This window comes from Primulina huaijiensis, chromosome 18 (assembly GCF_012295235.1).
Source record: "Primulina huaijiensis isolate GDHJ02 chromosome 18, ASM1229523v2, whole genome shotgun sequence".
Taxonomy (NCBI): Eukaryota; Viridiplantae; Streptophyta; class Magnoliopsida; order Lamiales; family Gesneriaceae; genus Primulina; species Primulina huaijiensis.
Genome location: NC_133323.1, coordinates 1,059,229 through 1,086,249, shown reverse-complemented (window position 1 = coordinate 1,086,249; position 27,021 = coordinate 1,059,229). Strand labels below are relative to the sequence as shown.

The window sequence follows — 27,021 nt, the reverse complement described above, 5'->3', positions numbered from 1 at the left end:
AAATATTTAAAATTTATTTATATAAAATTAGCTGTCAAACCATTTAATTTTCAAGAGAATTTAATAGAAAATAATAATTCTAATAATATTAAAAATAATATAAAATTACATCCTGGATTCAAACTAGATGATCGACTTGAGATGTTAGAATTTCAAATTCGATCTGGAGCTTACCGATGTTGATTCAAGTTTGATGTGTTAATTACAAATCGTTTGAGTAAGTTATATTTGATCGATGATATTGAGTTCGATTATAACATATTTACGGATGAGTTTGTGGACGTTCAGAACTTATTCAATGAGGTTTATCCATGTAGCGTGATTCGCAAACTATTTTAGAGATAATAATTTGATTTGAGAAGTTTTGTGGGATGAATTTCAAATGATATTCATATTCAATGTAATATCTGAAATCTATTACAAATATAATTGAAATTGTATAGCTTGATATGTGATGAATTTAAAATTTACTTGAATTTTTCTATCAAAGCAAGTTAAGGAATTAAAAATCCATCATAGATTATATTTGAACGATTTGATTACATATCCACTACCTCAAATCTATTGTATTAATCTGATCTCAAAATTAAATTGAAAGATTTGAAATATTTTGTATTTGTCAAATATATTTTTGTGCTTTAATTTCAAATCAAGTCTTCAAGTTCTTCCTCAAAAAACACAACCTTGTAATTAAATTTAAGCGATGTGAACTTGCTACTACTATACCCTAATTATAAGATGATTTTATTATAGAGGAATATGAATAATAATTTTTAATAATTATATTTCTTTAATATTTTCACAATATAAATAATTTTCGTGTATTAAAATAAGTGAATCATAAAATTTAATCAAAGTTTGTCAATCATGCTCAGCCAACTTTACTAATGGTTAAGGGTGTTCATCGGTCGGTTCGGTTCGGTTTTCGGTTTTTTATTTCGGTTTTTTCGGTTTTGACATATATAATTCGAAACCGAACCAACNTTTCTACCAAAACGGTTTGGTTATTTCGATCGGTTAATTCGATTTTAGTATAATTATTTAAATTAATAATACAAATATATCGTAAAATATAATATGTTAACTTTCTACATGTTTTCTTAGTAAAATATTTAAATATAATGTCTAAATTAATTATAGAAACAAAAATCAACTAAAATAATTTTTCATTCACTAAATATCATATCAAAATATATAATATAAATAAAATTATAAAAAAAATTATTAATTTAATGAAATTTCGGTTTTTTCGGTTTTGACATATATAATTCGAAACCGAACCAACTAAACTTCGGTTTTAACATTTATATCCGAATTACAAAATTCGGCTTTCGGTTCGGTTTAGTGTTCGATTTTTTCGGTTTGGATTTTCGATTTTATCCGAAGTTTGAACACCCCTACTAATTGCTTGAATCTTTTGTGGAAAACGATTGAATATATCAGAGGGCGAAAAGGAGATTAGTCAAGATTGTGCTCTGGCATAAAGTAATTTGCTCTGGCACAGTAAAACTTGAGAATCTCACAAAAACAATGACACCACATAATTTTTCTCATTATTATAAATATAATATTAGTTAATAGTTGGCACTGTCCCTGTCATTTTACCCAGCAAAAGAATCTCCGCCGGCGGCCAGGACTCAAAACACCGGAGCTGGAAGCGAGGTCTGATGGAGGAAGATTACTTGAAGTTATTCGTGGAGGAAACTTCATGGTACAATGACATCGTATTGGGTTCGATGCTTCCGGAGAAGTGGTCCTCTGCGCTCCCTCACTTTTACAGAGGGTGGCTACGGAACTACATTGGAGGCACTTTGCTTTATTTTATCTCTGGAATTTTGTGGTGTTTCTACATCTACCACTTGAAGCGCAATGTTTATGTTCCTAAAGGTATTTTTCAGTTTTACCCTGGTTCTAATTTTTTGATGGGATTTTCTTTTTTCGTTTCTGTACTTTTTTATTCGTTTTGTTAGTCTACCTTACCAAACATCAATCGTTTCTATTTTATATAGGTTAATTTTATTTTGGTGTTTAAAGCTTGTGCCCATTTTGTGCTTTAATGGTGATTGATGTGTGCTTTCTTGCTTTGTTTTGTTTTGTTTTTCTTTTCTTGAAGACGCAAATAGTTTTACGGTGTCCTTTGTTGAATCTGCTGCCAATGTAGTTCTATTCGGTTTCATTTTTGCTGCTTAAATTTTGATCTGGCAGATATCGTCAACTGTCATTTTTAATTAAATTCCTGAATCTTTTCTGCTACACAGTAGTAAACACATGTTTTCGATTGACAAGGTTATTTGGATTGTTTTGTACTGGATTTCGTTCTCTTACTGGCCTTAACTGTATCATAAATCTTGTTAAATTTTTTAATAGTATATTGAGATGATAAAGCGAAACCAGGATCATTCTCTGCATCAAGTTTATCAAGTGACGTGAATAGTTTCTTTATTTGTTGATTCTGTCACTTAACCAGAAAGATGTCGGGAGCATGTACTCTGCATGAAAGTTTTTGTGCTATGTATTAGCTTTCCAATGAAATTGGTCTCATTTCATTTGGACTAATACGCAGATAATTATGCTAAAAACCGTAACATGTGTCATTTTTCCATTGCGGTTCAGCATACTTTTCAAACACAAATCAATTTCTAATACAATCTTTCATTATCTCCACCTACTTTCTCACTTTCATTATCAATTATATACGTCATACACGTAACCACATAACAATTTCATGAATTATCGCTAATCAAAATAGGATTTACAATAATACGAGACACGGTCTTTACAAATTGTATAGCTTGATATGTGATAAAATTTAACTCTCATACAAAGTCACGTTCATTGACTATGTGATATTACTTGTGAAACATAGAAATTAAGGGGCAGATCTTATCTGGGTCAGCATGATACACCTTTTGCTTGTAAAATAATTCGAGATTTTATTTGAAGTTTTTCTTTGAATCCATGTTTCACCCTGCAATTACAGTAGATCGTCCCTCCTCATTTCCACCCAATTTTTTGGAACCAATCTTGATACTAGTATATTTATTCTTAATTTTACTTGGTGTAAGGAATACATGTCCATGATAACCTGTTTGTTTACAGATGCCATTCCTTCGAAAAAAGCCATGCTTTTGCAGGTAGGAGTTGCCATGAAATCCATGCCATGGTACTGTGCTCTTCCGACAATATCTGAATACATGATTGAACATGGATGGACAAAGTGTTATTCGAGGATAAGTGACATTGGTTGGATTCCTTACCTTTACTATATGATTATCTATCTAGTAATCGTGGAGTTTGGGATTTATTGGATGCACAGGGAGTTACATGACATAAAACCGCTCTATAAGTATCTTCATGCCACTCATCACATTTATAACAAGCAAAATACACTTTCTCCCTTTGCTGGTAAGTTCTTATTTATATTATCTTTTACATCTCCTAGTATGTAATGAAATAGCCACACTCAAGTTATGCAAATATCGTGTGTAATTTATTTCTTTGCAATTTTGGTTAGAAGTTATGCCTCTCCAACTTTGGTCTTAGAGAAATTACACAAGTCTTGAAGATTGGCAATGCTCTATGTGTCAAAATAACTAGCTTTTAATATTGGGAACAGACTTTGGGCCTTTGAGATAAAAACAGCTTAAGTTAATTTTATTCAAAAATATATTGTCACTTTAACAATTTTGCCATCTGATCTCTGTTGAACGTGAGTACACGAGTTTCTGTGGAAATTAACATTTATTCATCAATCGGATGCATATTCTCACTTTGTTTGGAATAGGTCTGGCTTTCCACCCGCTCGATGGGATATTACAGGCGGTACCTCACGTCATAGCTCTCTTTTTAATACCAGTGCATTTCACAACACACATAGCACTTTTATTCATCGAGGCCATATGGACTGCAAATATTCATGACTGCATACACGGGAAATTATGGCCTGTGATGGGCGCAGGGTACCACACAATTCATCACACCACTTATCGTCACAACTATGGCCACTACACGATATGGATGGACTGGATGTTCGGAACTCTTCGTGATCCAATGGAAGATGAGGCCAAGAAAATCTAATATAAGTGGTATTAATTCTTTATGTACTTGTCTATTTAGTGTGTGCATCATTGGGTTGTATGACCGTGATTGTGCTATGTATGTAAATTTAAGCTTGGTAGATGCTCGGAAGGGAGGGGTTTAGATGTTCTTGAAACAAGTCACAACATATATTCAATCTTTTTCAGCTACAAGTTGACCTTTGATGCATTTTTCATGATTGAGTTTTGGGCAATGTCATTTTTTCAATACTGTGCGATTAGTGGCCACCTTGTTGAGATGAACAGATAGTCAGTAGAGCAAAATGTACTTGAAAAATAGCTTCCAATGAAAATTATCTGAACCAGCCATTGTTGGATAAGGATTCCATACTCTCTTCAAGAATTTAAAGCCAAATTGTAGAATTAATCGCAATATTTGGTTTTATTTCAGAAAATATGCTCAGTTTTGTTTGGACCCAAAAAAAGAAAAAAAAATTGCTGCACGCATCAAAGTACGGGAGAAGAATAGATAATATTGTTATATTTCGTATTAATACCATATATATTGGATGCTCAGGCTTGTTGTATTGCTGATATTTATGTCAAAACTTGATACTTTAGTTACGTCGATTGATAGTCCGTTCAAGAAATTATACCAATGTCGAGTGTATTGAATTCTACTTGTTTCGTGTTTTCTGGCATTGGGCAGGCATCAACCCTCGTACATGAATTTACGAAGTCGCAATGACCACGAAGTTGCCCGGGCCTGGTCATTGCGACTCCTTTTATGAGGAGGCGCCCCTTTTCACAAATTTACAGGGCTATTTTGTGAAGTTTCTTAGAGTGAGTTGTTTCACGCTTCAATGTATTTTCTACCTACCCTCCTGTGTCGGTTTATACTATGCTTGATTGTTGTCGTGTAAGCAACCATGTAAAAATTGAAATTTGGCTTGTTATTTTGTGCAAAATTATGACCTCGTTTTTGTAAACTATGTTCCACATATTGAACTATATGTCTATGATTTTTTAAGTGTTGTCCTATGCTTTTTTTTTTTTTTTGTTGTAAATATAAGAACACAGCTTAAAAATAAAAGAAGTCACAAAATTTTTTTTCTTTCTTATCAAGGTCATTTCTTAAAATACACTACTTAATAGTAGTGTTCTAAAATATGCGGATTAAACGCGAAGCGTGAAGAAAAAAATTTGCTTTGAGCAAAAACATGAAGAAAAAAAACAATCAAACCTAATGTTTGACCACATTAAGCGTGAAAGCGCGAAAAATCTTGATTAAACTTGAGTTTTTTTAGGTAAAATTTGAAATTCACTTTTGTTTAAATTGAACTTTTAAAATTTAAGTATTTGATCATATGAAATTTTTAAACAAAATAAAACCCTAAAGACACATAAATGTCATTTAATTGTTACTTTTTTATAGTAAAAAATATCTAAAATTTAAATGTTTATTCTTACATTTTATATGTTGATATGTTCTTTTGATCTATTTATTGAATTGATATAATTAAATTATAATAAAAATCACCAAACCTTATTTGACTTACTTTTAGCACGAAAGAGTACATAATTATTAAAATTACAAGGAAAGTATAATTTTGATTCAATATACACATTTTTTGTTATGTATTTGTAAATTTACGATATTAGTAAAAATTTCATTATTTTTTTTTACCAGAGTGTCATGACTCATGAGTCATGTCATAAGATACATCAACAATATTTATTATCATGTCAATACTCTGTTGAAAATGATTATATTCGACAAATTGTAAACAAGCAAACTAAGATGGTAAATTGATCGATAAAACGATAATTTTTTTTTTTTGAAAAAACATAATTTGTAAAGCCGAAATATTTCTGAAATTAATTTAGTTTACTTTGTGAATTTCCTGTCATGCCTATTTCACTTATTTTTCATCAAATAATTAACATCTCATTTATTCACACAAACACCACAATTAATTTACTTTTATTTGCAAAAAATAATACCGAAACTATAACATTATTAAAAATACTAAAAACTTAAAAATAATCAAAAAGTATTTGGGAGAGCTTCTGTTTATTTTTAAGTGATTATTTTGAAGTGGCTGAGAAGCAAAAATAGTAAGTGTGAAAATAAAAGTTTAAAGCTAATATAAGCTAGAATTGAAGTGTTACGAGAAACTTAATTTTTAGTGAAATGACAATAACATTCTTAATGTACGTAATTTATCCTTTTAATTATCTAAATTTTGGTACTCACGCAATTAACATTGTATTTATATAATTATTATTACATTTTGAATATTCTATATTAAAATTAATCTATCTTTTTATAAAATAAATGTTTGAAAATCTATATATGATTAATAAAAAATACATGAAAAATATTTGTATAAATGCACACAAATATAAAAAAAATTGGAAAAACAAATTATAAAAAAAATGCAAAATATTTTTTTAAAAATAAATGCTTGTAATATTATAAGATTGGAACTTTATGAGTTTTATTCAAAATTCTTAAAAACTGATATATAAATAAAATTTAACATTTTACAAAAAACTACAAAAATATTTATAAAAATTAAGAACAATGAAAGAATATGATAAATTTTTAAAAATACAAAATTCAAATTGTAATTTTAAATTATCAACAAAAAAGTAGAAGCAGAAAAAAATATGTCAATTTTACTTCTAATTTTTTAATAAAAACTTACAAAGTTGAAGCAAAAGCTGATATTTTCAAATACCTCGAAGTTCTTCTGTCCAATTAAAATTTTAAAAATATTTTTTAAAAATTCCTTCAAACACTCTCTAATTAGTTTTGTTTGCTTCTGCTTGTAGGCCGCAAAACCTGCATCGTTTAATTATATTTTATTTTATTTCTTAAAATAGTACACGTTTTATCATAATCAAATCTCATGAGGAATTTCGAAAAGTTCAATATTACTTTAATATTCTATATCTTCTTCCTTGCTTTCATGCTTCTTTTCTGCTGGTCAAAAAGATGTTCTCTGCCCTCTAAGTTTTCACTTCTTTTTATTGAGATCAAGGTTTTAAGTTCAAACTATATGGAATTCTTTGTTCCTTCCGCTGATTCAGATGTAAATAACTAAATCCCAAAAACTAATTTAATACGAAAAGATTGTGACAACTAACACACTTGTCTCCGAGAAGAGCTCTTATACATATTAAGATTGAGATTTGGACATATCTTAATCACAAAAGTTAGTTTAAGGAGATCGTCCAAGTCTTTATATATAACTTTCAATGATTTTATCCAATCGACGTGAGAAAACTATAAACTTCAAAATTCTAAGATCATTTTTTAGCTATTAATTTCTGTTTTCGCTCCATGCCATAATGCTAACCGAATCCATTTATCCGAGATATACTATCGTTAATGAAAAATTTACCACTCCAAAATTCAATTTAATTGATTGGTATCGATTATTTAATTAAATTAAATCAATTCATTTTTTTTTAAAAAAAATGTATGTATCTACATAACATAAGTAATTCTATAATTTGGAAGGAAAATGTAGTATTAGAGAGTCCCAACAAATAATTAATTTATGATTGAAATTATGGAGTCCAAAGACAAAACAAAGTAGAAGAATAGGACAACTAATTTTTAATGTTCGTACTGCTCAGGTATGGCGACGAGCACCGGCCGCCACGCTCTCCTCATCAACCGCTGCCGAAACGTGGCCGAAAGCGGCCGGTACCCAGTCCCCCTGACGCCACCGTCGGACACGGTGTTGGTCGTCAACAACCTTTCCAGAACATGATTCTCCGAGGCCCTCTCTACGAAATCCGGCGGCGACGACACGAATAAATCCTCGAGCTTCCGCTTTGCGGACAACTCCATCTCCGGCGAGATCCCTTCATCACTATCAGGAGAAGCCTCATCCGGAAGGGTTCTCCCACCGAGCAGCATTCGAAGGGTTTTCTTCCTGCGGAGGTGGATTACTGGGCTGCTGGTTGGGCTTCTAGTGGGGCTCCCAGCAACCGCACACTTTGCCGCTATTAAGAGCTTGAATTTCTGAAAAGCGGCCATATATATATATCCTTCAATCTCGGTTGCTGTGGATCAGCAAATGAAATCAGATTACGATTTAGCAAGATCTTATTCTTGTGTGAGTGAGTGTTATTCTGTGTAGTGTAGGTTCGAAGAGAAGAGAGGGGGCTTTAAAATCAGTACTTGGAAACTTCGCTCATGTTTTCATCAATTTCTTCATTTTGTACGATAGTTGAATCTTTATGAATTAGACTCTACTTTAGGTATCATTCTTTAAGTACACGTGATTTTTAAAGAATCAAAGGCGAAAAAAATCTAGAAAACAGAAATTAATAAGTAAATCATACAAATTTTCCATACCAATTTTAACTCCAAATATTACTGGGGAAGAACTACTCAGCCACAGAACTTAAGCTATGTATATTCCCTTGGAACTTATGGTTCAAACCATGCAATTTTTAAACAAATACATACTCTTTCCGTCCCACTCATATATACTACATTTTCTTTTTTATTCTTCTCAATTATATAGTTAAATTTCTATATTTAGTATTATTTTTCCTATTCTTTTACCGATCAACTCCTATTTAATTTACTTTGTTAATTATCAATTTGTTCATTCAATCTTGAAAATGCAAAAGTATTAATTATTATATTTATCGGTTAGTTTTGGAAAGCCCACCATTCTTCTTGGTTTGATGTCCTCATTTATGTTAAAAAAATTAAATGCCCGTGTGGAAGATTTTGTATAATTTTTTTTTAATCTTATTAGACGGTATAAAATTTTGGAATCATTAACTATTTGCATAATTTTTTTTTTTTTTATCTTAGTCTTCATAAAATAAGAAATTATTTAATAACATTTATTTCCTTTCTTAACATGTGTAACACGCACACAGCCCCGAGTATTAACATTTAAGGTACCGTTTGGTTCGCAATATTATTTATCCATATTTTTATCCAATCTAATCTCATGTTCGGTGCACCATATTATTTATCCATCTACCAATCATTTATTTTACATCAGTCAAATCATCAATAGTTTATCTCACATCAATCAAATCATTGAATTGAAATTACAATATTACCCTTAATAAATAATATTATAAATATTTTCAAAAGGACAAAACGGTAATATCACATTATCTCAAATTTAATCAAATAAATCAATCAAATCAAACATTATGTTAACTATCATTTTTATATATTTTATTATTAAAAAATATTACTTATCTCCATATTATTTGTCCCATAACACGAACCAAACGGTAAATACATGGAATTTGATGAAATTTTTACAGCGTACGATCACATCTTAACGAGTTTCGTGAAGTCATCTCTCTGTGGCTTAAACACCAAGCGGATAAGTTCAGCCACTAGAATTAGGTGTAGAGCTGCTACTTCCCCATTTGTTGGCAACAACCGAATCCGGCGATAGATGGTCCACTATGACGTTGAGCAGTCTTGCATCTTCATCCACCAAAATGTCGACTACTTCTGCCTTGTTCACATTCAGATCCTCTTTCTGAATCCCTCTCAGAACCTCAAGAACATCTTCCATCGAGGGTCTCACATGACTTTTATGTTGCAAGCATCGAAAAGCTAATTCCGCTACCAATGTAACCATTCTTCGCACTGTACTATTCGTGTCAAAACCAAGATTTGGATCCACCAACTCATGCAACCTTCGGTCCTGGATCTTGTTGATAGCCATGTTTGATAAATTGATATCTTGTCGGTGTCTGTTTGTGTCCACGGCCTGTAAAGATGATATAAGCTCGACTAACATCACCCCAAGGCTATACACATCACTTTTTTCCGTGAGTTGGTAACACTGGTAGTACTCGGGATCGACATAGCCAGGAGTTCCCTGTGGGGCCGTCGATACATGGGTGACATCCGTGGGGAACAATCTTGACAGCCCAAAATCAGCAACTTTTACGTGAAAATCATGGTCTAGAAGAACGTTGTTGGTTTTAACATCACGATGGATGATATCTGCTTTGTGAAGATACGTGAGCGCTTCAGCTGTTTCAATGGCTATATTCAGCCGAAGTGGCCAAGATAGCAAGCCTGATTTTGCTCGTTTCCCATGAAGATGATCAGCCACTGTTCCATTTTGGATGTACTCATAAACTAGTATTAGCTCTCGGCTGCGCCTGGACGTGCATCCATAAAGCATCACAAGGTTTTCGTGCCTCAAGCGGGTCAGAATCTCGACTTCATTCATGAATTGCTCCACGCGTCTGACATTGCTTTCATATAAACGCTTAACTGCAACAGCACGACCATCAGCTAGCACCCCTGTTTCGAATAAAAAAGAAGAAGATCTCATCTTAGATAACCGTGGGCTGAATTAACCACGTCAAAAGGGAATAAAAAAAGGCTCGTGTGTGTATACCAAAATATACAGTGCCGAATCCACCATCTCCAAGTTCCCTAGAAGGATCAAAGTTATTTGTAGCTTCTTCCAGTTCAGCATAGGCAAAAACATGTGCCCCGAAATATGTGCTTCCCCGACCCAGTTCAGATTTCGAAGATGGATATGAAGGGATGCTTTTACTGAAATTCATTGAACTGGGAAATAACGGACCTTTGCTCAGGGAAAGGGCGGCAATATGCTTGCTCATTTTGTCAACATTTTCGGTTGCAATCTGCTTTTTACGCCTCTGTTTACAGCAGAAAATCAAGAATCCGGAACCAACACCAGTAAGAAGTGAACCAGTTAGGGCCAGACCTGGATCAGCACAAAGAAAGAACATCAAATCAAAACTTAAAGTGTAATGCATTTTACGAAAGTGGATAGAATTTTGTTCTATTAATGAAGATCATACCAATAATCAATCCCATTTTCTTCGAAGAGCTATTTCCTGCAGTAACAATCCCCGAAAGCTTAGTTAAAATGATCAGATGATATAATTCACCATTAAGACAAAACAAAATTACCGATAAAATTTTCTCCAAAAAAAATAATTTTTGCCGACAACATCATACGAGAAACCAAGAAAGCAAGGCATGTAAGTTGTCGTGGCTCAAAACGTTGCATGACAAAAGTCGGTATTACCTTCAGAAGCATTTGGATTAGCTTCTGGAGTAAGTGTTACAGCAAAAGGATAAGGCATATCTCCACAAATACAAACGGGTTGGACCAAACCCGAATCGAACCCGCATCGCCCGCCTAATCTACTGCACTCAGAGCACCACTTCTCATACGGGTCGACATGATTCACACCAAAACCTTCCGTTAATGGCTTCCCAAGTGTCAGCTGCAAACTTGACAGCAGATTGCCAAAATCCCTCAAAACATGCACCTTAATACTTACGTTAGAGTATAGAATCCTCAAAACCGGGTCCGTTGGTACCGGACCAATTATATAATACGCATCGGTGAAACTGAAGCCACTGGATTGTACTGGAAAAGATTGGTCGGTGTCACTGACATCTGCCTCCCGGTAGTGTTGCATCCATAGAACTAATATCTTTATTTTGAACACCGTTGTAAGAGAACAACGAAGAATTGAGGGTGGTGTTGCGGAATTCCGAAGGGCAGGTAGTAGTGTACAGGTCGGAGCGAGACAGAACGAGAGTTTTCTGAATTTGATTCAGTTGCAGGATTCTGTAAACGAGTGAATCATGCGTCACTCGGCGATCGAGCAGGTGAATGAGAATTCAGGAAGGCAGCAGTAGGAGGGGCGGTCTCCGCCGGTGAAAGGATAGGTTACGTTTGTGATGGCGCCGCATGAAAAGGTGCGGTCGCAGTCGGGGAATGTGGCGGCGACGTCCTGGGAATGCACCGCCGTGAAAGGCTCGCGGCCAGTGTGATGAAAAGAGGAAAGGGAAGCATTTGGTGGAAGTGGAAAGTGATGAGGTGTCCGAGTCATTATCATGTTTACTGTAAATAAAGGGTGACGAATTTGGAAGGTTGAATATTTGGTTGGCTTAGGTAGACTAAGGAAGAAGGCAATGTTAGCCTACATGTGTGTTAATAGAGCCAACCCTATTTTTGCTACAAATTTATGTTCAAATAACTCAATTAATTTTATACTAAGACAATTATTTTTCACCATTAAATCAAAATTATATCGGGACGGTCGATGAAGCTGATGACGAATGATTTAGAGGTCGGTGGATTTGTGGATTTTGTATATCCAAGATTTGGAAAGAATATCAGATCGAAACACATTTATTTACCATATTGATTTTTTGTGCACATGGGTCCAATTTTGATGATCATGATCGGTGGACTGAGCTGACGTTTGCTATTTATATTTTCTAATATGAACCAGACGACTAGACCACCGCTTCTGACCTTTTACCAAGTATTTCGGATGAAATTAACAGATACAGAACCAACAAAAAACATGTATCTTGATTAGAGTAGCTTCAAAATTCTTGGTGTTAACTGTAGAAAAGCTGTCTAATATAATATCGCTCATAATTTTTTGCAATGAAATGAAGTGATTGCAATTTATTAAGATACAGTTAAACATATGTAATTCCGAGTAAGAAGGAAGCATTATGCGTACCCGGAAACGGGGGCGGAGACGATTGGGGAATAGGGGCCGATTCATTAGCAAATATTTTGCAAGTGTCGGCCAGATATGGAGGACCAGAGCAAATGCAGTCCGTTTGATTATTTTCGAAATTGAATCCACATCTTCCATTGGATTCAGTACACGCAAGACAAGCTTTGCTATCAAGTTCCCACTTAATCTCAAATCCCACTCGAAGTACATCAACCAAACCTGTTGAATTCCCATTCCCAACGTACCCATTCCCAGGCCCTGGAACTACGACGCTAGCATTACACTTTCCAGGGCCCAAGTTTCCGGGCAACAGATACACGTTTATTAAATCACCGTCAATCAACCCACCGCTCCAACAAGAAAGAGGGTTCAAACCCGGATATTTCGAGGCCGGGCAACCATACAAGAACGTGTAGTTTGTATACATGGATGCATAATCAAAGACGGTGTAGTCTAAAGTGGTGTTGACCATCTGTTGTGGGCAAGTTTCCACCACGATGTCGTCTCTCACGACTCTCATGATTTGAGCGGTTTGATTTATTTCCAGAACCTGATACATTGTGTCTATGAGGTTGATTCTTGTTACGTTGCTTTGGGGATCACAGCTGAGGATGAAACTCGGGTGGCCGCAGTAGGGAGGATCTTGAATATCCCGGAAAGGGTAGCCGATTCCGTTGATTGTACTGCCACAGTTGAAAGTGTTGCTGCATGACTTGTAGAGTTTTTGGGGATCGCTACATCCACTGGGGGCTTGGAATATTATAACAAATAATTTTACTGCTAATACAAGACGAAGGAACCTAGAAATCCAGTGAGCGTTCATTACAAGAAAATTTGTTGGGAAAAAATGGAAGATGTATTATTTAAGATTAAAAGAAGAGTTTAATCATATGGAAAGGACTTGAAAATAGGTAGGAAGTTGGGTCTTAATTCAAGAGTGTGATTAAAATGGAAAAGTGGAGATTGGACACTTACTCAAGCAACTACGTCGTATAAAACCACGGACTTGGTAAATGAAATGACATTAAATAATGATTTAAAAAAAAAAAATCGTTCACCTACTACTTTGCAAGTCAATTATTGTTGGAAGAAATGGTAGTAAGTGTTACGGATATACATGATTCCTAAAATTGAATGTCAACAACAATACGTCAATCTCTCTATCTATGGCTTAATTAATATCCAAGATATCTAATATTACAAAAAAGAAACATCAGAATCCCCCTTACTTAAAGTCCCAGGTTCCCTAATAAAAAATATATTTGATCAAAAAGTTTTTTCCTCAACAAATTTAATTAATTGGTTGAGAATATATATATACATAATACATAATTAATAAAACAAATGAAAATAGTGAATTAATTTAAGAAGCACGTCCAAATCTTCTAGCTATGTGGGTAGGTAGGACGTTGACTAAATGTACCTTGTTTGAGTGAAAATATATAAATTCTGAAGAGGAAGACAGTATCATTCATAATTGATGACGAGCACTAAGCTGGCATATTTGGAGTTCGGTGTGTTTGCTTGTGAAAGACTTTTCAACATGTACGTTAACAACTAAGTCTAGCTTCATTGATTTATATATATTTATTGCATTAATAATATGCGTATATACATGCATTTTACATTTATTAAAGATGCATATCGTGAAGTAACATGTTAATTACTTTTAATTCTTAAGAGTTACATATATATCATGAATCAATTGTTTGAACGGATGCTTACTCTGTTTTGTCTCGTTTTCAGATCTCTACAACGTTTGTGGAAATATGAGACAAAAATATGTTAAATACGGTGCAAGGTAGTGCACAAGTAACTCATGCACAGGCGGCAACATCGTACCCTCATCTCTCTCCCAAATCCAACATGCTTCTTTCTATCTCCAGTTTAAGCTGCTATCTTGAAGTTGAATCCTTGTTCCATCACCGAAAATCATAAAACACTGTAGCTGATAGGAAACATCACTCTTATAAAGTAGTACCGGAAATCGTGTACCAAAATTCACCTCTCTCTATATGTCCTTCCTCAAGGAACCAAAGTGGCCAGGGCGTGCTAGAGCAGCCCTGGATATTCCAGCACTGTGTTTCTGAGTTACTTTCTGAACCGCTGATCTTGATGATTTGATAAGGGTGGTTCATGCCCAAAATTTAATAATTTTTGTTGTTTAATCATCTGGTAATCTTACAGTTGAATTGGTGGCCGCATGTTGAGTATTGTTCGTTTTCGTGGGTTAAAACTGGAAAAAGATGCATTGAAGAAAGAAAAATATCGTGTGGCACTTGGTGATCGATGATTTAAGCATTTCATGGTTTATATCCGACTGCTACGGAAAGATTGTAGTACTTGTACTTTGGCATGTAAAAATATCGTAATCATGTTAAACAGAAAGCAAAACAATTTAAGAGATCGGACAGTGAACAGAAGACTCCCAGTGTACTATATTGTATATGAAGCAGCACCTGCGTACGTAATGAAACAACTGCTAACTACAATTTTGACGGCCAGCATGCATAATACCGTGTTTTATCCATCATGATGATATATGTTAAATTTGTCTAGGTTCAATACGAACTCACTATTTTGATAGAAGATTTGAAATCATCACACATTATAAATTGGTCAATTTAAATATCAGCCAACAAACTCATTTTTCTTACCATTTCTCGCCATGATGCATGAAACCATCCAAAAACAACACACAAAGTTTATTTAAACCTATCAAGTTTGGAGTTTGCTTACTACTTCTAGAATTTTTCTCTCTAAAGTTTCAAAGCAAATCTTCCCTATCATGTGATAACACGACATGAGATCCGATAGCTGTTCTACTGACATTTTCCCCAACATGTTTCGTGCTAATTTCTCTTCCTCTCCATTCACTTTCAATCTCTCCAAATATGATGACGCATTCCTCACAATTGCACCCATCTGCTTTAATATAGTCTCTTGCTGTACACTCAAAGCTATATTGAACTGCAACATTCAAGAAACAATAGCAAGGTAAGTTAATATCCTTGGCCTTCCAGATATGAATATGAAACACTCATATAGATATATAGATGTATAACGTGTCTCTTTTCGAATTTCAAATATGTTTATATGTATACCTTTTTAACCCAACTATACAGAGATACTAACAAATACACTTATAAAACTCCTGAAACAAACATATGATTTTCATGATCGAACTATAGGAGTCCTGCCGCCTTATAAGAAGATTTAGGATAATCGTTTCATTATAACCTAAGTTTAGGTGATGTCAAGGAAATACATTTCATTTTTTCGTTTACAAACTTAATTATTTTGCATTATTTACTAGATTCCAATCCAGAAGCCGTTAATGAACTTGAAGCAACATACAATGTACTAGCACAAACTAGATCAAGATCTGGGGATATGTACAATTATAAATAAGTGGACTATGCTTCATCGATACCTCTAAAAATGCAACACCAGCTCCAGTTCGGATTCTTTAGAAGAATTTGTTTTATTATCACATTCATATGCTTTCTTGGAATAAAAAAAACTCCAAATTAACTATAATCTTTCTCATATTCTCTAAGTCTCTGTCGAGCTTCCTCAAATTTGGCACACTTGTCAAATTATTCATCTTTTTCAGATGGGCAGGCAACAACTTCTTTGCTGAACTTTAGTAAAATTCCCAATATAAGATAACTTGCATATTATTTTCCATGATTGTTTAGATCGATATACATTAAGAAATCAATTGATCACCTTATAAGCAACATAACAATAATTCAGAGTAATCGAACTCATCGAAATCTGGACGTCTCATCCTCTCTGGATAAAACTGAAATCTAATTATGAATTTCGCCTCTTTCGGATTATACACATCTGGATCATAAAAGCCTTCAATCAAGCTATCTAGTGTGTATGCCATAGGAACAAATCTTTGAGCCAATCTCTTGACCCCTTGATGATGATAACTATTAACCAAAATCTCCATTTTCTCATTTTTTCCAAAGAATCCCGAAACCACTAGTGATGCAAAGGCGTGTTCTATAAAATTCTAATTGGATGTTGGTTCCCATCATAATCATCATAATGACATAATCCATATGCACCACTCTAGTTTTTCAAGGCCCTCTTTTGTCAATTCTTTATCAATATCTTGATAAAGAGTACCCCCAAATTTAAACAACTCTATATCAATCAAATCATAGACCAATAGATGAATGAAAAGAGTCCGTTATTCAAAATTTTTTCCTTAAAAATATCTCCACTTATATGGGTTTTTTTTATGTAGAAAGATGAATGTCGAACTCGATGCGCTGACTATTAGAATTTACAATAAGGTTAATTCATCCGTAGGTCAAACAATTTAAACATGTGGCAGGGTGTATTCATGCAACAGATTGTCACAGACGTAGCCCTTCTATGTACACATGCGACGTTTTCCCCTCGACTTCTCCCTTGAAAGTACTAGAAAATCTGCCATAAGAATGATCTTTGGTAGTTAAGTATATAAACAAACAAAAATGAGTTGGAGAATTCTTAAAGAGACAAAATACGCATTTGGTTGAACGAAGAAAGAATTTGTTGCCTTACAAATGGAGTCCTACTCTTATATATACAAGTTTCGTATGTTCTAGAATTTTCCACACTACTCTACCATAGAGAATGCTAGAACTTGTTATGCATTTACATCCTACAATATACAAGAGTTTTTTAAGATTGTCTAGATCTTCCTCCAAATCTCTACTTCCTTCCTAATTTCTCCGGAGACTTCTAGACCTAACAATTTCCATAATCTTTTAGATCCTTCTGTTAGGTAAGGGGTTGGGCCCACATATTAAATAAAATAATATAAAGCCTCATCCCACATCGGAAAATCTTGTAAAATTGAAATAGTGAATTAGATATAAATAGAGCTCAATTCCTTCAGTTATTGTATACCAAAATCAAAAACTTTTTAACTTTGATAAAAAGAGAGTGCATAGAAAAAAAGAGTGTATTTTTTTCTTGAGTGCGGGAATTCTCTTTGTGTGAGTTAGAGAAATTAATTTCTCGGTATACTCGGGTTGGGAGTGTGAGATATTGAGTGTATTGGTATATACACTTGTTGTAATATTTCTTCCAGTTATAAAAGTTGCAGTGCTCTGTGGACGTAGCCTATATTGGATGAACCACGTAAATCTTTGTGTTCTTGTTGGTTATTTTATTCCGCAAGATTTGGGTACTATATTATCATTGTGATCGGCATCTCTTCGGTGTAATTAATTACCCAACACCTTCTACATGGGCCTAGAATGTTCGAGCATTGTCCACAATTTTTAGGTCATTCCGCATGAACTTAGAACCTCCGTGACTTGTCCACATTGATCTAGGTCCTTCGGCTTGGACCTAGCTAGATCCTTCAAAGTCCTTCTAAGCCTTTTATAGAACATTTCATTGTCTTCAAGGAATGCAAGAGTGCTCAAGAAGGTTCTAGATGCCACTAACATCTGTGCCAGCTTCTTTTGCAAAATTCCTTGTGTCTTGCACGTCAAAACTGTCGGACCATGACAAGATACTCCTAAACTAGCAGGGAAATAATATACATACCTAGCCAAGCAAACTATATCCCGAAACTCATCACCTCGCACTTCTACTAATTATGGCCAGCCATACACGTTCCCTAATTTATTTATCGAGGAAATAATTTTCAAAATTCTAGAAAAATACATCCCCTAAATGTTATATTTTATTGCTTAAAATTTCAAAAGAATATTTGAGGAGATACTGCAGAGGAAATGAAATGAAGCACTTTTGATACAAAGTATGGAAATATATCTATGAGAAAGGAAGATTAAGAGTTTTGATTCATACCCACAAAATCCACAACTTTGTTCTTGCAAAAGCTTCGTCTGAAGACAATAAGAACACGATGCAATATTGTTGAGAGACCAGTGGCCATCTTTATTTAAAATTTAAAACAACTCTATATCAATCAAATCATAGATCAATAGATGAATAAAAAGATTCAGTTATTCAAAAGTTTTTTCCTTAAAAATATCTCCACTTTTATGGGTTTTATATGTAGAAAGATGAATGCCGAACTCGATGCGCCGAATATTAGAATTTATAATAAGGTTAATTCATGCGTAGGTCAAACAATTTCCTAAAAAAGTATTCTTATTTTTAGCTAATCCTCAATTAGTTACTCTTGTTTTGTGTTTGTGGTTAAATTCTTGTAAGAGGACCATGCTAGACTATGCTTAGCTACGAAACTAGGCATTGAAAAGAAACAAGGAATATATAGGGTTAAATGGCAAAAGTCTAAAAAGTGTAAATTGTGTTGATGATTCGTAAAAAAAAATTGACTTGTCTACACTTTTTTTATTCAAAATATTATTTTTTACTGTAAACATATCATTTTTATGAATTATATTATAAGAAATTGTGCTATAATATTGATTTGAATAAAAAATATTATTTTTTTAAGTAAAAATTATATGGTATAATATATGTTAATTTGAGTGAAAAATATTACTTTAATGTCGAAATTTTTACTTTTCACTTTAGGTATGAATCGATTCGACCAGTCTAACGAATATAAATTCATGCGACAATTGCACATGAGATCTGCTAATAAAATTAAAACAAGATTTTTAAAATCTGGACTCCAAATTCTATGAAAGGACGCTCTTCGGTTTCATTTTATAATATAAATATTTATCACTACATACATATATTTATAATATACTATCTATTATATATATATGTACGTCTATACTATGAAGCGTTAGGGTCTAAGCCTAATTAACTTTCATGTCTTTTGTATAATATTTTTAAGTACCGAAAATACCCATATCAAATTATAAAAAATAACAAATTTTTATTTAATTAAATATCATAAAAAAAACTATTTCAGTAAATTTGTAACTTATCCATATCCATCATATCTTATTCACTTTCAAAATTCATTTAAATTTAGAAAAGCATTAATTCATTGTTATCTATTAATATTATTAAATTTAAAAATAATATCAAGTAAGTAATGATTCACTTACCAAACAACAAAAATAAAGTCCTATAAATTTCACATTATGTCAACCACAAAATTTTCAAGCTTCACTGAAACCCTAGTTACGATCCTGTGACATCCAATACTTTTCCCTTGCAAGCCTGAAAATGAAGAAATCTGTTGCCAATGTTGCTTTCTGGTGCCTAGTGGTGGCGCTGGTCTGTGGAGCAAAGGAAACAACTGCCGCCGACTGCCTCCTGGTTGAGCTCGGCCCGTGCATGCCGGAAATAGTAGGCTCCGGCGAACCATCGGCTGATTGTTGCGTGAAGCTTAGAGAGCAGGTGCCGTGCCTCTGCATCTATATCAAGGATCCAGTCTTCAAGCCTTATTTTAAGTTACCAAACTTCCCCAAAGTTGTAGCCGCGTGCGGCGTCACCATGCCAACATGTTGAAATATTTTCCTATGAAATAAAATAGCCAAAGTGGTTATGCTTCTATCACTGTTCTCTTTTAACTTTACGAACTTATTCCGTTCAAAAATATTTTATCAGAACTGAGAATGAAAAAAATGCAGGTAGCGGCTTAAATTGAGGGACTAATACATCTCTAAGCTACTTTAAATTGTGTTAGAAATTAAAGTTGAAAAAAAATAATTTTTTAGTGTTTCAATCATCGGGTGCTCATATTTCTAATAGAATTTATTCATTTCAAAATTTTAAAAAACACGTTGCATTATGTGGTTTTAATAAAAAAAATATTTTATTTTTTATTATCCAACTTATATTTGGCAACAAATTATATGGATACAGCCTGGGAAAAAAAATCTCTCCAGACCTTTGCTACCGCCCACAACTATAAATGCCACTCCATTTCTTCATTCCCATCACACAAACATTGAAGCCCTACCTAGTACCTACGGAATATATATGCCATCCATTTTACTTTCTGCCTGCCCGAAAATGAACAAGTCGGCTGTTACTATTGCTTTCTGGTGCCTAACGGCGGTGCTAGTCTTCGGAATACAAGGAATGTCGGCGACGGTGAATTGCGACATAATGGTGCTCAGCCCCATGCATTGGGGCGATATTTGATGGCGCTCCTCCAATCCCGGAGTGATGTTCAACGCTGAAGGAGAAGGTGCCTTGCCTTTGCGGCTACATCAAGAATCCCTTATTTGCTCCTTATCTTACCTCACCAAATAGAAAGAAAATTTTTTAGCTGCCTGCAGTGTTCCATACCCGACTTGTTGAATCTATGTATCCGACTTATAAGTTATTTTTCATATAATTTCAAAATAACTAAATAATTTTTTGTGACCATAAGATATATATATGTGTGTTATTTTGATTTTAAATATAAACACATATACGTAAATGAATTTTTCTGACAATCATTTTTTTAATAGAAACTAATTATTATGAATTAGTCTAAATTAAAATTTAAAAAAATTAGTTTTGAAACCCAAGAAAATTTTATGGAAAATAGAAAATATGAGACTGAAATTGTACATTTTAAACTTGTGCTAATTAATAATTATAAAATTCAATTTTTTAATATATTTGTAAGCTAATCAATTATAAATAAAATTTAAATATATTATTGTGTATTATAAAAATCATGCATATTATGTTAAAAACAAGATATTAAGTATGTTTAAAAAAAATTAACGATACAAAAGAAGTGAAGAAATATATATATTTTTGTTGTTTATATGATATGGAAACGCGTTTATTAAGGCCTAAAATGAGTGCATTTACAACTTAAATTATTAGGTAGGGGCATTTGGCCATAATAGTTAACAAAATGGTAGTTGGAGTGTATATAAATAACATTCCTCTTTGAAATATCTCATATGACATTGGGTTAAGCGTTTACGAGTTAGCACGATACTATGATGGGTTACCTCCTGATAATTTTTTGTGCTTCAAGTTGTTGATGTTACTCCGATCTGGTTGACTATGTTAGTAGTAAAAGAGTGACGCTAGATATTAATAGACAATATTGTCTCAGCTAGGGACATATCCGACAATAAAGAAATTGTGAGACTAATATCAAAGTGATATGAAACAGTACCAGTAGATAGACACACATATCACCAGACTCATGGGCCTAACAGCTCGACTCATTAGCACCCAAGTTGGTGTACTCAGCGCTGCTACAAGTATAATGAAATAAAATTTGGCTTTGGATAACAACTCTAATTTTTTGCACAGTGATAAGCGTTTGATCCTAACACACACACACACATATATATATATCAATTATATTCTTTAATTTTATTAAATTTAAACATAAATCCAACTAAGAAAAACAATTATGTGTGGTAAAAATGTATTAGACCAATAATTATACTTAGAAAATTAGATCCCTGACTCAAAGTAATCCAGGTTGGGTTAGTAGTACTCTATGTTATACCGTGAGTGTTTCTCCACCTATTTCAATATAATTAAATCATGCGAGTCTCTCACATTTTTATGTAAGTTGACATATATTTTTGGTTCACTAAATTTTTTATTTTTTGTGTTTTTGTCCATTTGTTATTCAAAGTTTGTGTAGTACTTTGAATTTTTTAATTTTTTTCTTTTAGTCCTATGTTGCAAAGTGCTAGCGTGAGGGTGTGACATCGAAAAATACTGAAGTGAGATCGAAAATTGATGACGTACCTCGAAGCACGTTAGCGACTGGACCAAAACAGTTGGAAATTAAACGTTGGTGTATGAAAAACAAAATTTGTCAAGTTACTGGAACAAAACCCAAAACTATACAATTAATGAGTTTTTTTTTTAAATTTTTTCACTGGAAGTCAGTAAACCCCATCAAATATTGCTTATTTGGAACCGATTTTATTCTATGTGACTTATGTAGCGAAAATGAATTAACATCTAAATGCATATAGGGAAAAATAATGCAGAAAAGTAAAGAAAAATGTCACACAATATTCAAATTAGGAAAAAAAAACTAGCTTTTTCCTCTATTTTATCTAAAAAACTTAATTATGTTTATATTAGTATATGTAATATCGACTTTATTCTCATCACACGAGCAACATAGAAGAACATTGATTTATAATAAGTGTATTAAAACTAAATTTGACAAATTACGAGACTAAAATCTAACACAAAATAATGTAAAAGACTAAAATCACAATTTTATCCAAACTGACTTCATATGTTTTGGTGACATATTTATTGTATCTATATTATACTATATATATGTTATTAAAGTTGATGAGCTTAGAGTAACTAACTTTGGTGTCTTGATTGATTTTTGATAAACCAATAATACTCTATTTCCTCAAATTACAAAATTTTATTTTTATTTAATAAAAAATTTCATTAAACCTATTTGAGTACATTCACATTTTTATCTATATATACCATACCAAATTAAATATTTCTTTATCTTCATATGAACTTTGAATTTTTAAATTAAATAATCATATTTGAGAATGTTCGTTCGGACTGAATGTCACTCCATGAGACCAAAGCATGGTACATCCAGTATTGTTTAACAATAACACAATTGAAAACAATCAGTCTGGTAGTTCAAAATCTAGCCAACCAATTTATAAAGACAAAAACTTGTGTGAGACGGTCTCACGAGATCGTATTTTGTGAAACATATCTCTTATTTGGGTCATCAATGAAAAAGTATTACTTTTTTATGCTAAGAGTATTATTTTTATTGTGAATATCGGTAGGGTTGACCCGTCTCACAGATAAAGATTCATGAGACCATCTCACAAAAGACATACTCTTTGTAAATAATTGTTCACGCCCCAAGACCGGAGCGTATGACACCGACGTTGTCTCACAATCATATAATTACAAAAAAAACAAGTCTCAGAAGTATATAATTTCCAAATCAGTTTATATATTCATAAATAGATAACATTTTCTTTACATTTTCGAAATAATCACAAATTATTTTACAAGAGCATAATGTAAAACAACAATAACATATATAAATAGAAAATAACTATTGAGATTGAAAAATTGAAATGTTTACAGCGAACCTCATTGAAAATTCGGTTACCCGAGCCAAACCAAAAATAAACCAAACTTATGGTTTTGTTATGTTAAAAATCGAAATATTTTTTGTTTTTCAGTTTAACTCAAGTTCTATTTATTTTAATTTTTTATTTATTTTTAATAAAAATAAATAAAAAATTATTCTAAAATTTTAAAAATGATTAAAAAAACAAAAAATAGTTTTTTTGTTTAGTTTCGAAAACCAAGCTAAAAAAAGCGAATAGAACCATAAACAGAAAATCCGAAAAACTAAAAACATCAAACCAAATTAATGGTTTGGTTTTTGGATCAAACCGATTTTTCGATTTCAGTTCAGTTCGGGTGGTTAACCAAACTGAGAACACATCTAAATTCATATCATAAAAAAATATATTATAAAAACATTTTTAAAGTTTTAAATTTTTATATAATCTTTTTAACGCTAAATAAATATATCTGAAATTTTTTAGCGTTCAATCATCGGGTGCTCATATTTCTAATATCAATAATTAGTTTAAATTTTCTGAAACTTAAATTCCAATAATAATTTTGTACTAATTATAAAATTAATTTATTTTATAATACTTATATCATTAAATATTTTTAACTTTGTTACTATAATAAACAATAATTTTAAAATATGATAATTATCTAGATAATTATTTCAAAATACGTGTCATGGCACAAGATGCTAGTATAATAGAATATAATAATATCAAGTAAGTAATGATTCACTTACCAAACAACAGAAATCAGAGTCCTATAAATTTTACACATTACGTCCACCCACAAACACAAAATTTTCAAGCAAACCCTAGCTACGATCCAGTGACACCTCCAAAATTTTCCCTTGCAACCCTGAAAATGAAGAAATCTGCTGCCAATGTTGCTTTCTGGTGCCTAGTGGTGGCTCTGGTCTGCGGAGCAAAGGAAACAACTGCCGTAGTCTGCAACGCGACAGAGCTCCGCCCGTGCCTGGCGGCAATAGTAGGCTCTGGCGTACCATCGGCTGAGTGTTGTGTGAAGCTAAGAGAGCAGGTGCCGTGCCTCTGCACCTACATCAAGGATCCAACCCTCGCTCCTTATATTAAGTCACCCAACACCCCCAAAGTTGCTGCCGCGTGCGGCGTCACCATCCCAAAATGTTGAATTTATTTTCCTATGAAATAAAATAGCCAAATTGGTTGTGCTCCGATCGCTGTGTTCTTTAAGTTTGCGACCTTATTTCCGTTCACTGTTTATTTTATCAGAACTAAGAATGAAAGAAATGCAGGTAGCTTAAATTGAGGGACAAATCAGGGCTCTAAGTATTTTACAAAGTCATTTTCATGCATACTATTTGATTTACTTTTAATAATTTATTAATATAAATAAATATAAATTTATTAAATATTAATATAAATAAATGAGTTAATTATCAAAACGTTTAAATAATTTAAAATTAAATTATATTATTAATACGTAAACATATGAATAAATTTATAAACGGATAATTGATGAAATGAAATAATATATATCGTAAACAAAATGATAAGAAATAGTGTATACTAGTTACTATGCACACGCGATGCGTGTGTGTACAATCTTTTTTATTATTATCGATGGACTAAAGTGAAATTTGACAAATTATGGAGGGACTAAATTGATATTTGAATTGTTGAAATAAAAATAAAAGTGTGTGTTGAAATTAGAACAAAAAAAACAAAAAATAAAAGTGTAATATTAATATCATATAAAGGTAAAATTGGAAAAAAAAGTTGGTGTCCTCTCTAGATAGTTATTATCATGCTCTCACACTTAATATAATAGTATAGATTTCAACAACATAAATCCATAAAATGAACCTTTTAACATCTTAAAAAACAATGAACGTTTTAACACTATCATCATTAATAACATATCATGTTAGCATTTTACACTACAATTTGTACATTGGAATTGTCACAAGCTTGTACTCATCCTATCTAATTAGATCATGGTGCTACCATTAATTCGATCCTACTTTTAGTGTATTACGTACCCAAAGTAAACATCTGATAAATGTGTACGCCAAGTATTGAGTCAAACGTATATGAGTGAGAGTAATAATGTGATGATTGACCTCCTGAGAAGTTTGCGTGCGCCAAGTTGTTGATGTTACGCTGCTTGATCTGGTTGACTAATTGGGTCGTAAAAGAGTGACACCATATCTTAACGGGTAATATTGTTTCTACTGAGGACAGAACCGGTGGTAGAGAAAGGGTAAAATCGATCTCTAAGGAATATTAGACAGTACCAACAAATAGATAATACACATTTAATATTATCTCCGTTTTATATATATAAGTTGTATGTGTTTTTATAAAGATTAATAAAGTTATTTGAAAAATAAATTTTAGACTGAGATATCTAATTTTAAATTTATTTAATGAATGTTTTAATAGAATAAAAATTTTATTGATAGTGATTAATATATTTAATGATTGAAGTCGACTGATAAATGAGTAAATTAATAATATTAAATGTAAAAAACAAACTATATATTTAAGATGTATGGAAAAAAAATGTGATATTATATACACAAACGTGCACAGAATGATTTCTGTATTTTGCTTTCGCTGAATTCGTTTCATCAATAAATAAACCACTGATTTGGTGGAGGAGAAATGGTGTCACATGACAGTAGCTAGCTATGGCCTATGGAAGCAGTCCCTAATTTATTTTGTGGTCCAGAACGCATCACACTACCCTACAATTTAAAGCCCATACAAAAAATAACGCCATATCATTGTCTTTGTAGATTTTATGAGACGAGCTTATATATTTTATATATGAAATATGTTAATTTTATTCATATTTATAGTAATAAATAATATTTTTAACATAAAAAATAATGTTTTTTTGTGATTGATCCAAATAAGATAAATATCTCACAAAATTAACTCATAGTACTATCTCAAAAAAAATTGTGTTACGAGCATGTGTGTGATATATAAATCTATTTTTAATTAATATAATTTCTTTATTTTAAATATAAAATTATTCAAACATTTCATTAATAGACTTTGCTTTTCAAAGGGTATTTCTAAAAATTATTCTCTCTTCTAGAAACAATGAATATCTTATTGTTTAATACGTTCCAAGTCAAGATAACATTAAAAAAAATGTAGTAAGACGACAAGGCAAACAGAAAAAGTAATTAATTTTAAGTCTAGCACGTAAATTGACTGACTTTGCTAGCTATTTTTATCTTCTATTCACATTTTTCTTTTTAAATTAAATAAATATTTTGCTCTTACCTGTCTTTAATTAATCGATTAATTCCATTTGGACAATTTCAAATTACAATTTTCAAATCAATTATATATAATTTTCTCTTCACCCCCGGATCCCGAGCCTAGTACCATTGAGCCTTGAATTCTCCCATATAAATAAATCAGCACCAAACTCCACACCCCCTCTCCAAACACAAACACAAAGTTTTCGAGAA

At 32.5% G+C, this 27,021-nt stretch overlaps 3 protein-coding genes, 1 long non-coding RNA gene and 2 pseudogenes across 4 annotated transcripts; 1 reads left to right on the top strand and 5 right to left on the bottom strand.

The window, feature by feature from the left end:
- Positions 1 to 1,556: 1,556 nt before the first annotated feature.
- On the top strand, positions 1,557 to 4,301 carry LOC140964932 (delta(7)-sterol-C5(6)-desaturase-like). The gene is made up of 3 exons (XM_073424921.1): positions 1,557 to 1,887; positions 3,100 to 3,405; positions 3,785 to 4,301. Exons 1-3 carry the CDS (start codon positions 1,668 to 1,670, stop codon positions 4,075 to 4,077), a joined length of 819 nt encoding a protein of 272 aa, XP_073281022.1. The 5' UTR covers positions 1,557 to 1,667; the 3' UTR covers positions 4,078 to 4,301.
- LOC140964933 (uncharacterized) lies at positions 3,925 to 4,868 on the bottom strand. The gene is made up of 2 exons (XR_012172936.1): positions 4,787 to 4,868; positions 3,925 to 4,108 (listed from the first exon to the last, which is right to left on the bottom strand). It is a non-coding gene; the product is annotated as an uncharacterized lncRNA (long non-coding RNA).
- A 2,797-nt stretch (positions 4,869 to 7,665) lies between these two features.
- On the bottom strand, positions 7,666 to 8,091 carry LOC140964576 (uncharacterized). The gene has a single exon (XM_073424447.1). The coding sequence runs from the start codon at positions 8,089 to 8,091 to the stop codon at positions 7,666 to 7,668; it is 426 nt and encodes a 141-aa protein (XP_073280548.1).
- An 883-nt stretch (positions 8,092 to 8,974) lies between these two features.
- On the bottom strand, positions 8,975 to 12,572 carry LOC140965238 (LEAF RUST 10 DISEASE-RESISTANCE LOCUS RECEPTOR-LIKE PROTEIN KINASE-like 1.4; annotated as a pseudogene).
- Positions 12,535 to 13,560, bottom strand: LOC140964575 (LEAF RUST 10 DISEASE-RESISTANCE LOCUS RECEPTOR-LIKE PROTEIN KINASE-like 2.4). Its single transcript, XM_073424446.1, has one exon. It carries the CDS (start codon positions 13,399 to 13,401, stop codon positions 12,535 to 12,537), a length of 867 nt encoding a protein of 288 aa, XP_073280547.1. The 5' UTR covers positions 13,402 to 13,560.
- A 1,736-nt stretch (positions 13,561 to 15,296) lies between these two features.
- Positions 15,297 to 19,900, bottom strand: LOC140964574 (putative glutamine amidotransferase GAT1_2.1; annotated as a pseudogene).
- Between the last annotated feature and the right edge of the window lie 7,121 nt (positions 19,901 to 27,021).

Excerpts from the sequence above, each read along its gene's own strand:
- LOC140964576 (XM_073424447.1), bottom strand. The coding sequence starts at position 8,091 with ATGGCCGCTTTTCAGAAATTCAAGCTCTTAATAGCGGCAAAGTGTGCG.
- LOC140964575 (XM_073424446.1), bottom strand. The coding sequence starts at position 13,401 with ATGAACGCTCACTGGATTTCTAGGTTCCTTCGTCTTGTATTAGCAGTA.
- LOC140964932 (XM_073424921.1), top strand. The coding sequence starts at position 1,668 with ATGGAGGAAGATTACTTGAAGTTATTCGTGGAGGAAACTTCATGGTAC. Across the intron at positions 1,888-3,099 it reads CAATGTTTATGTTCCTAAAG|ATGCCATTCCTTCGAAAAAA; the intron begins GTATTTTTCAGT and ends GTTTGTTTACAG. Across the intron at positions 3,406-3,784 it reads TACACTTTCTCCCTTTGCTG|GTCTGGCTTTCCACCCGCTC; the intron begins GTAAGTTCTTAT and ends TGTTTGGAATAG.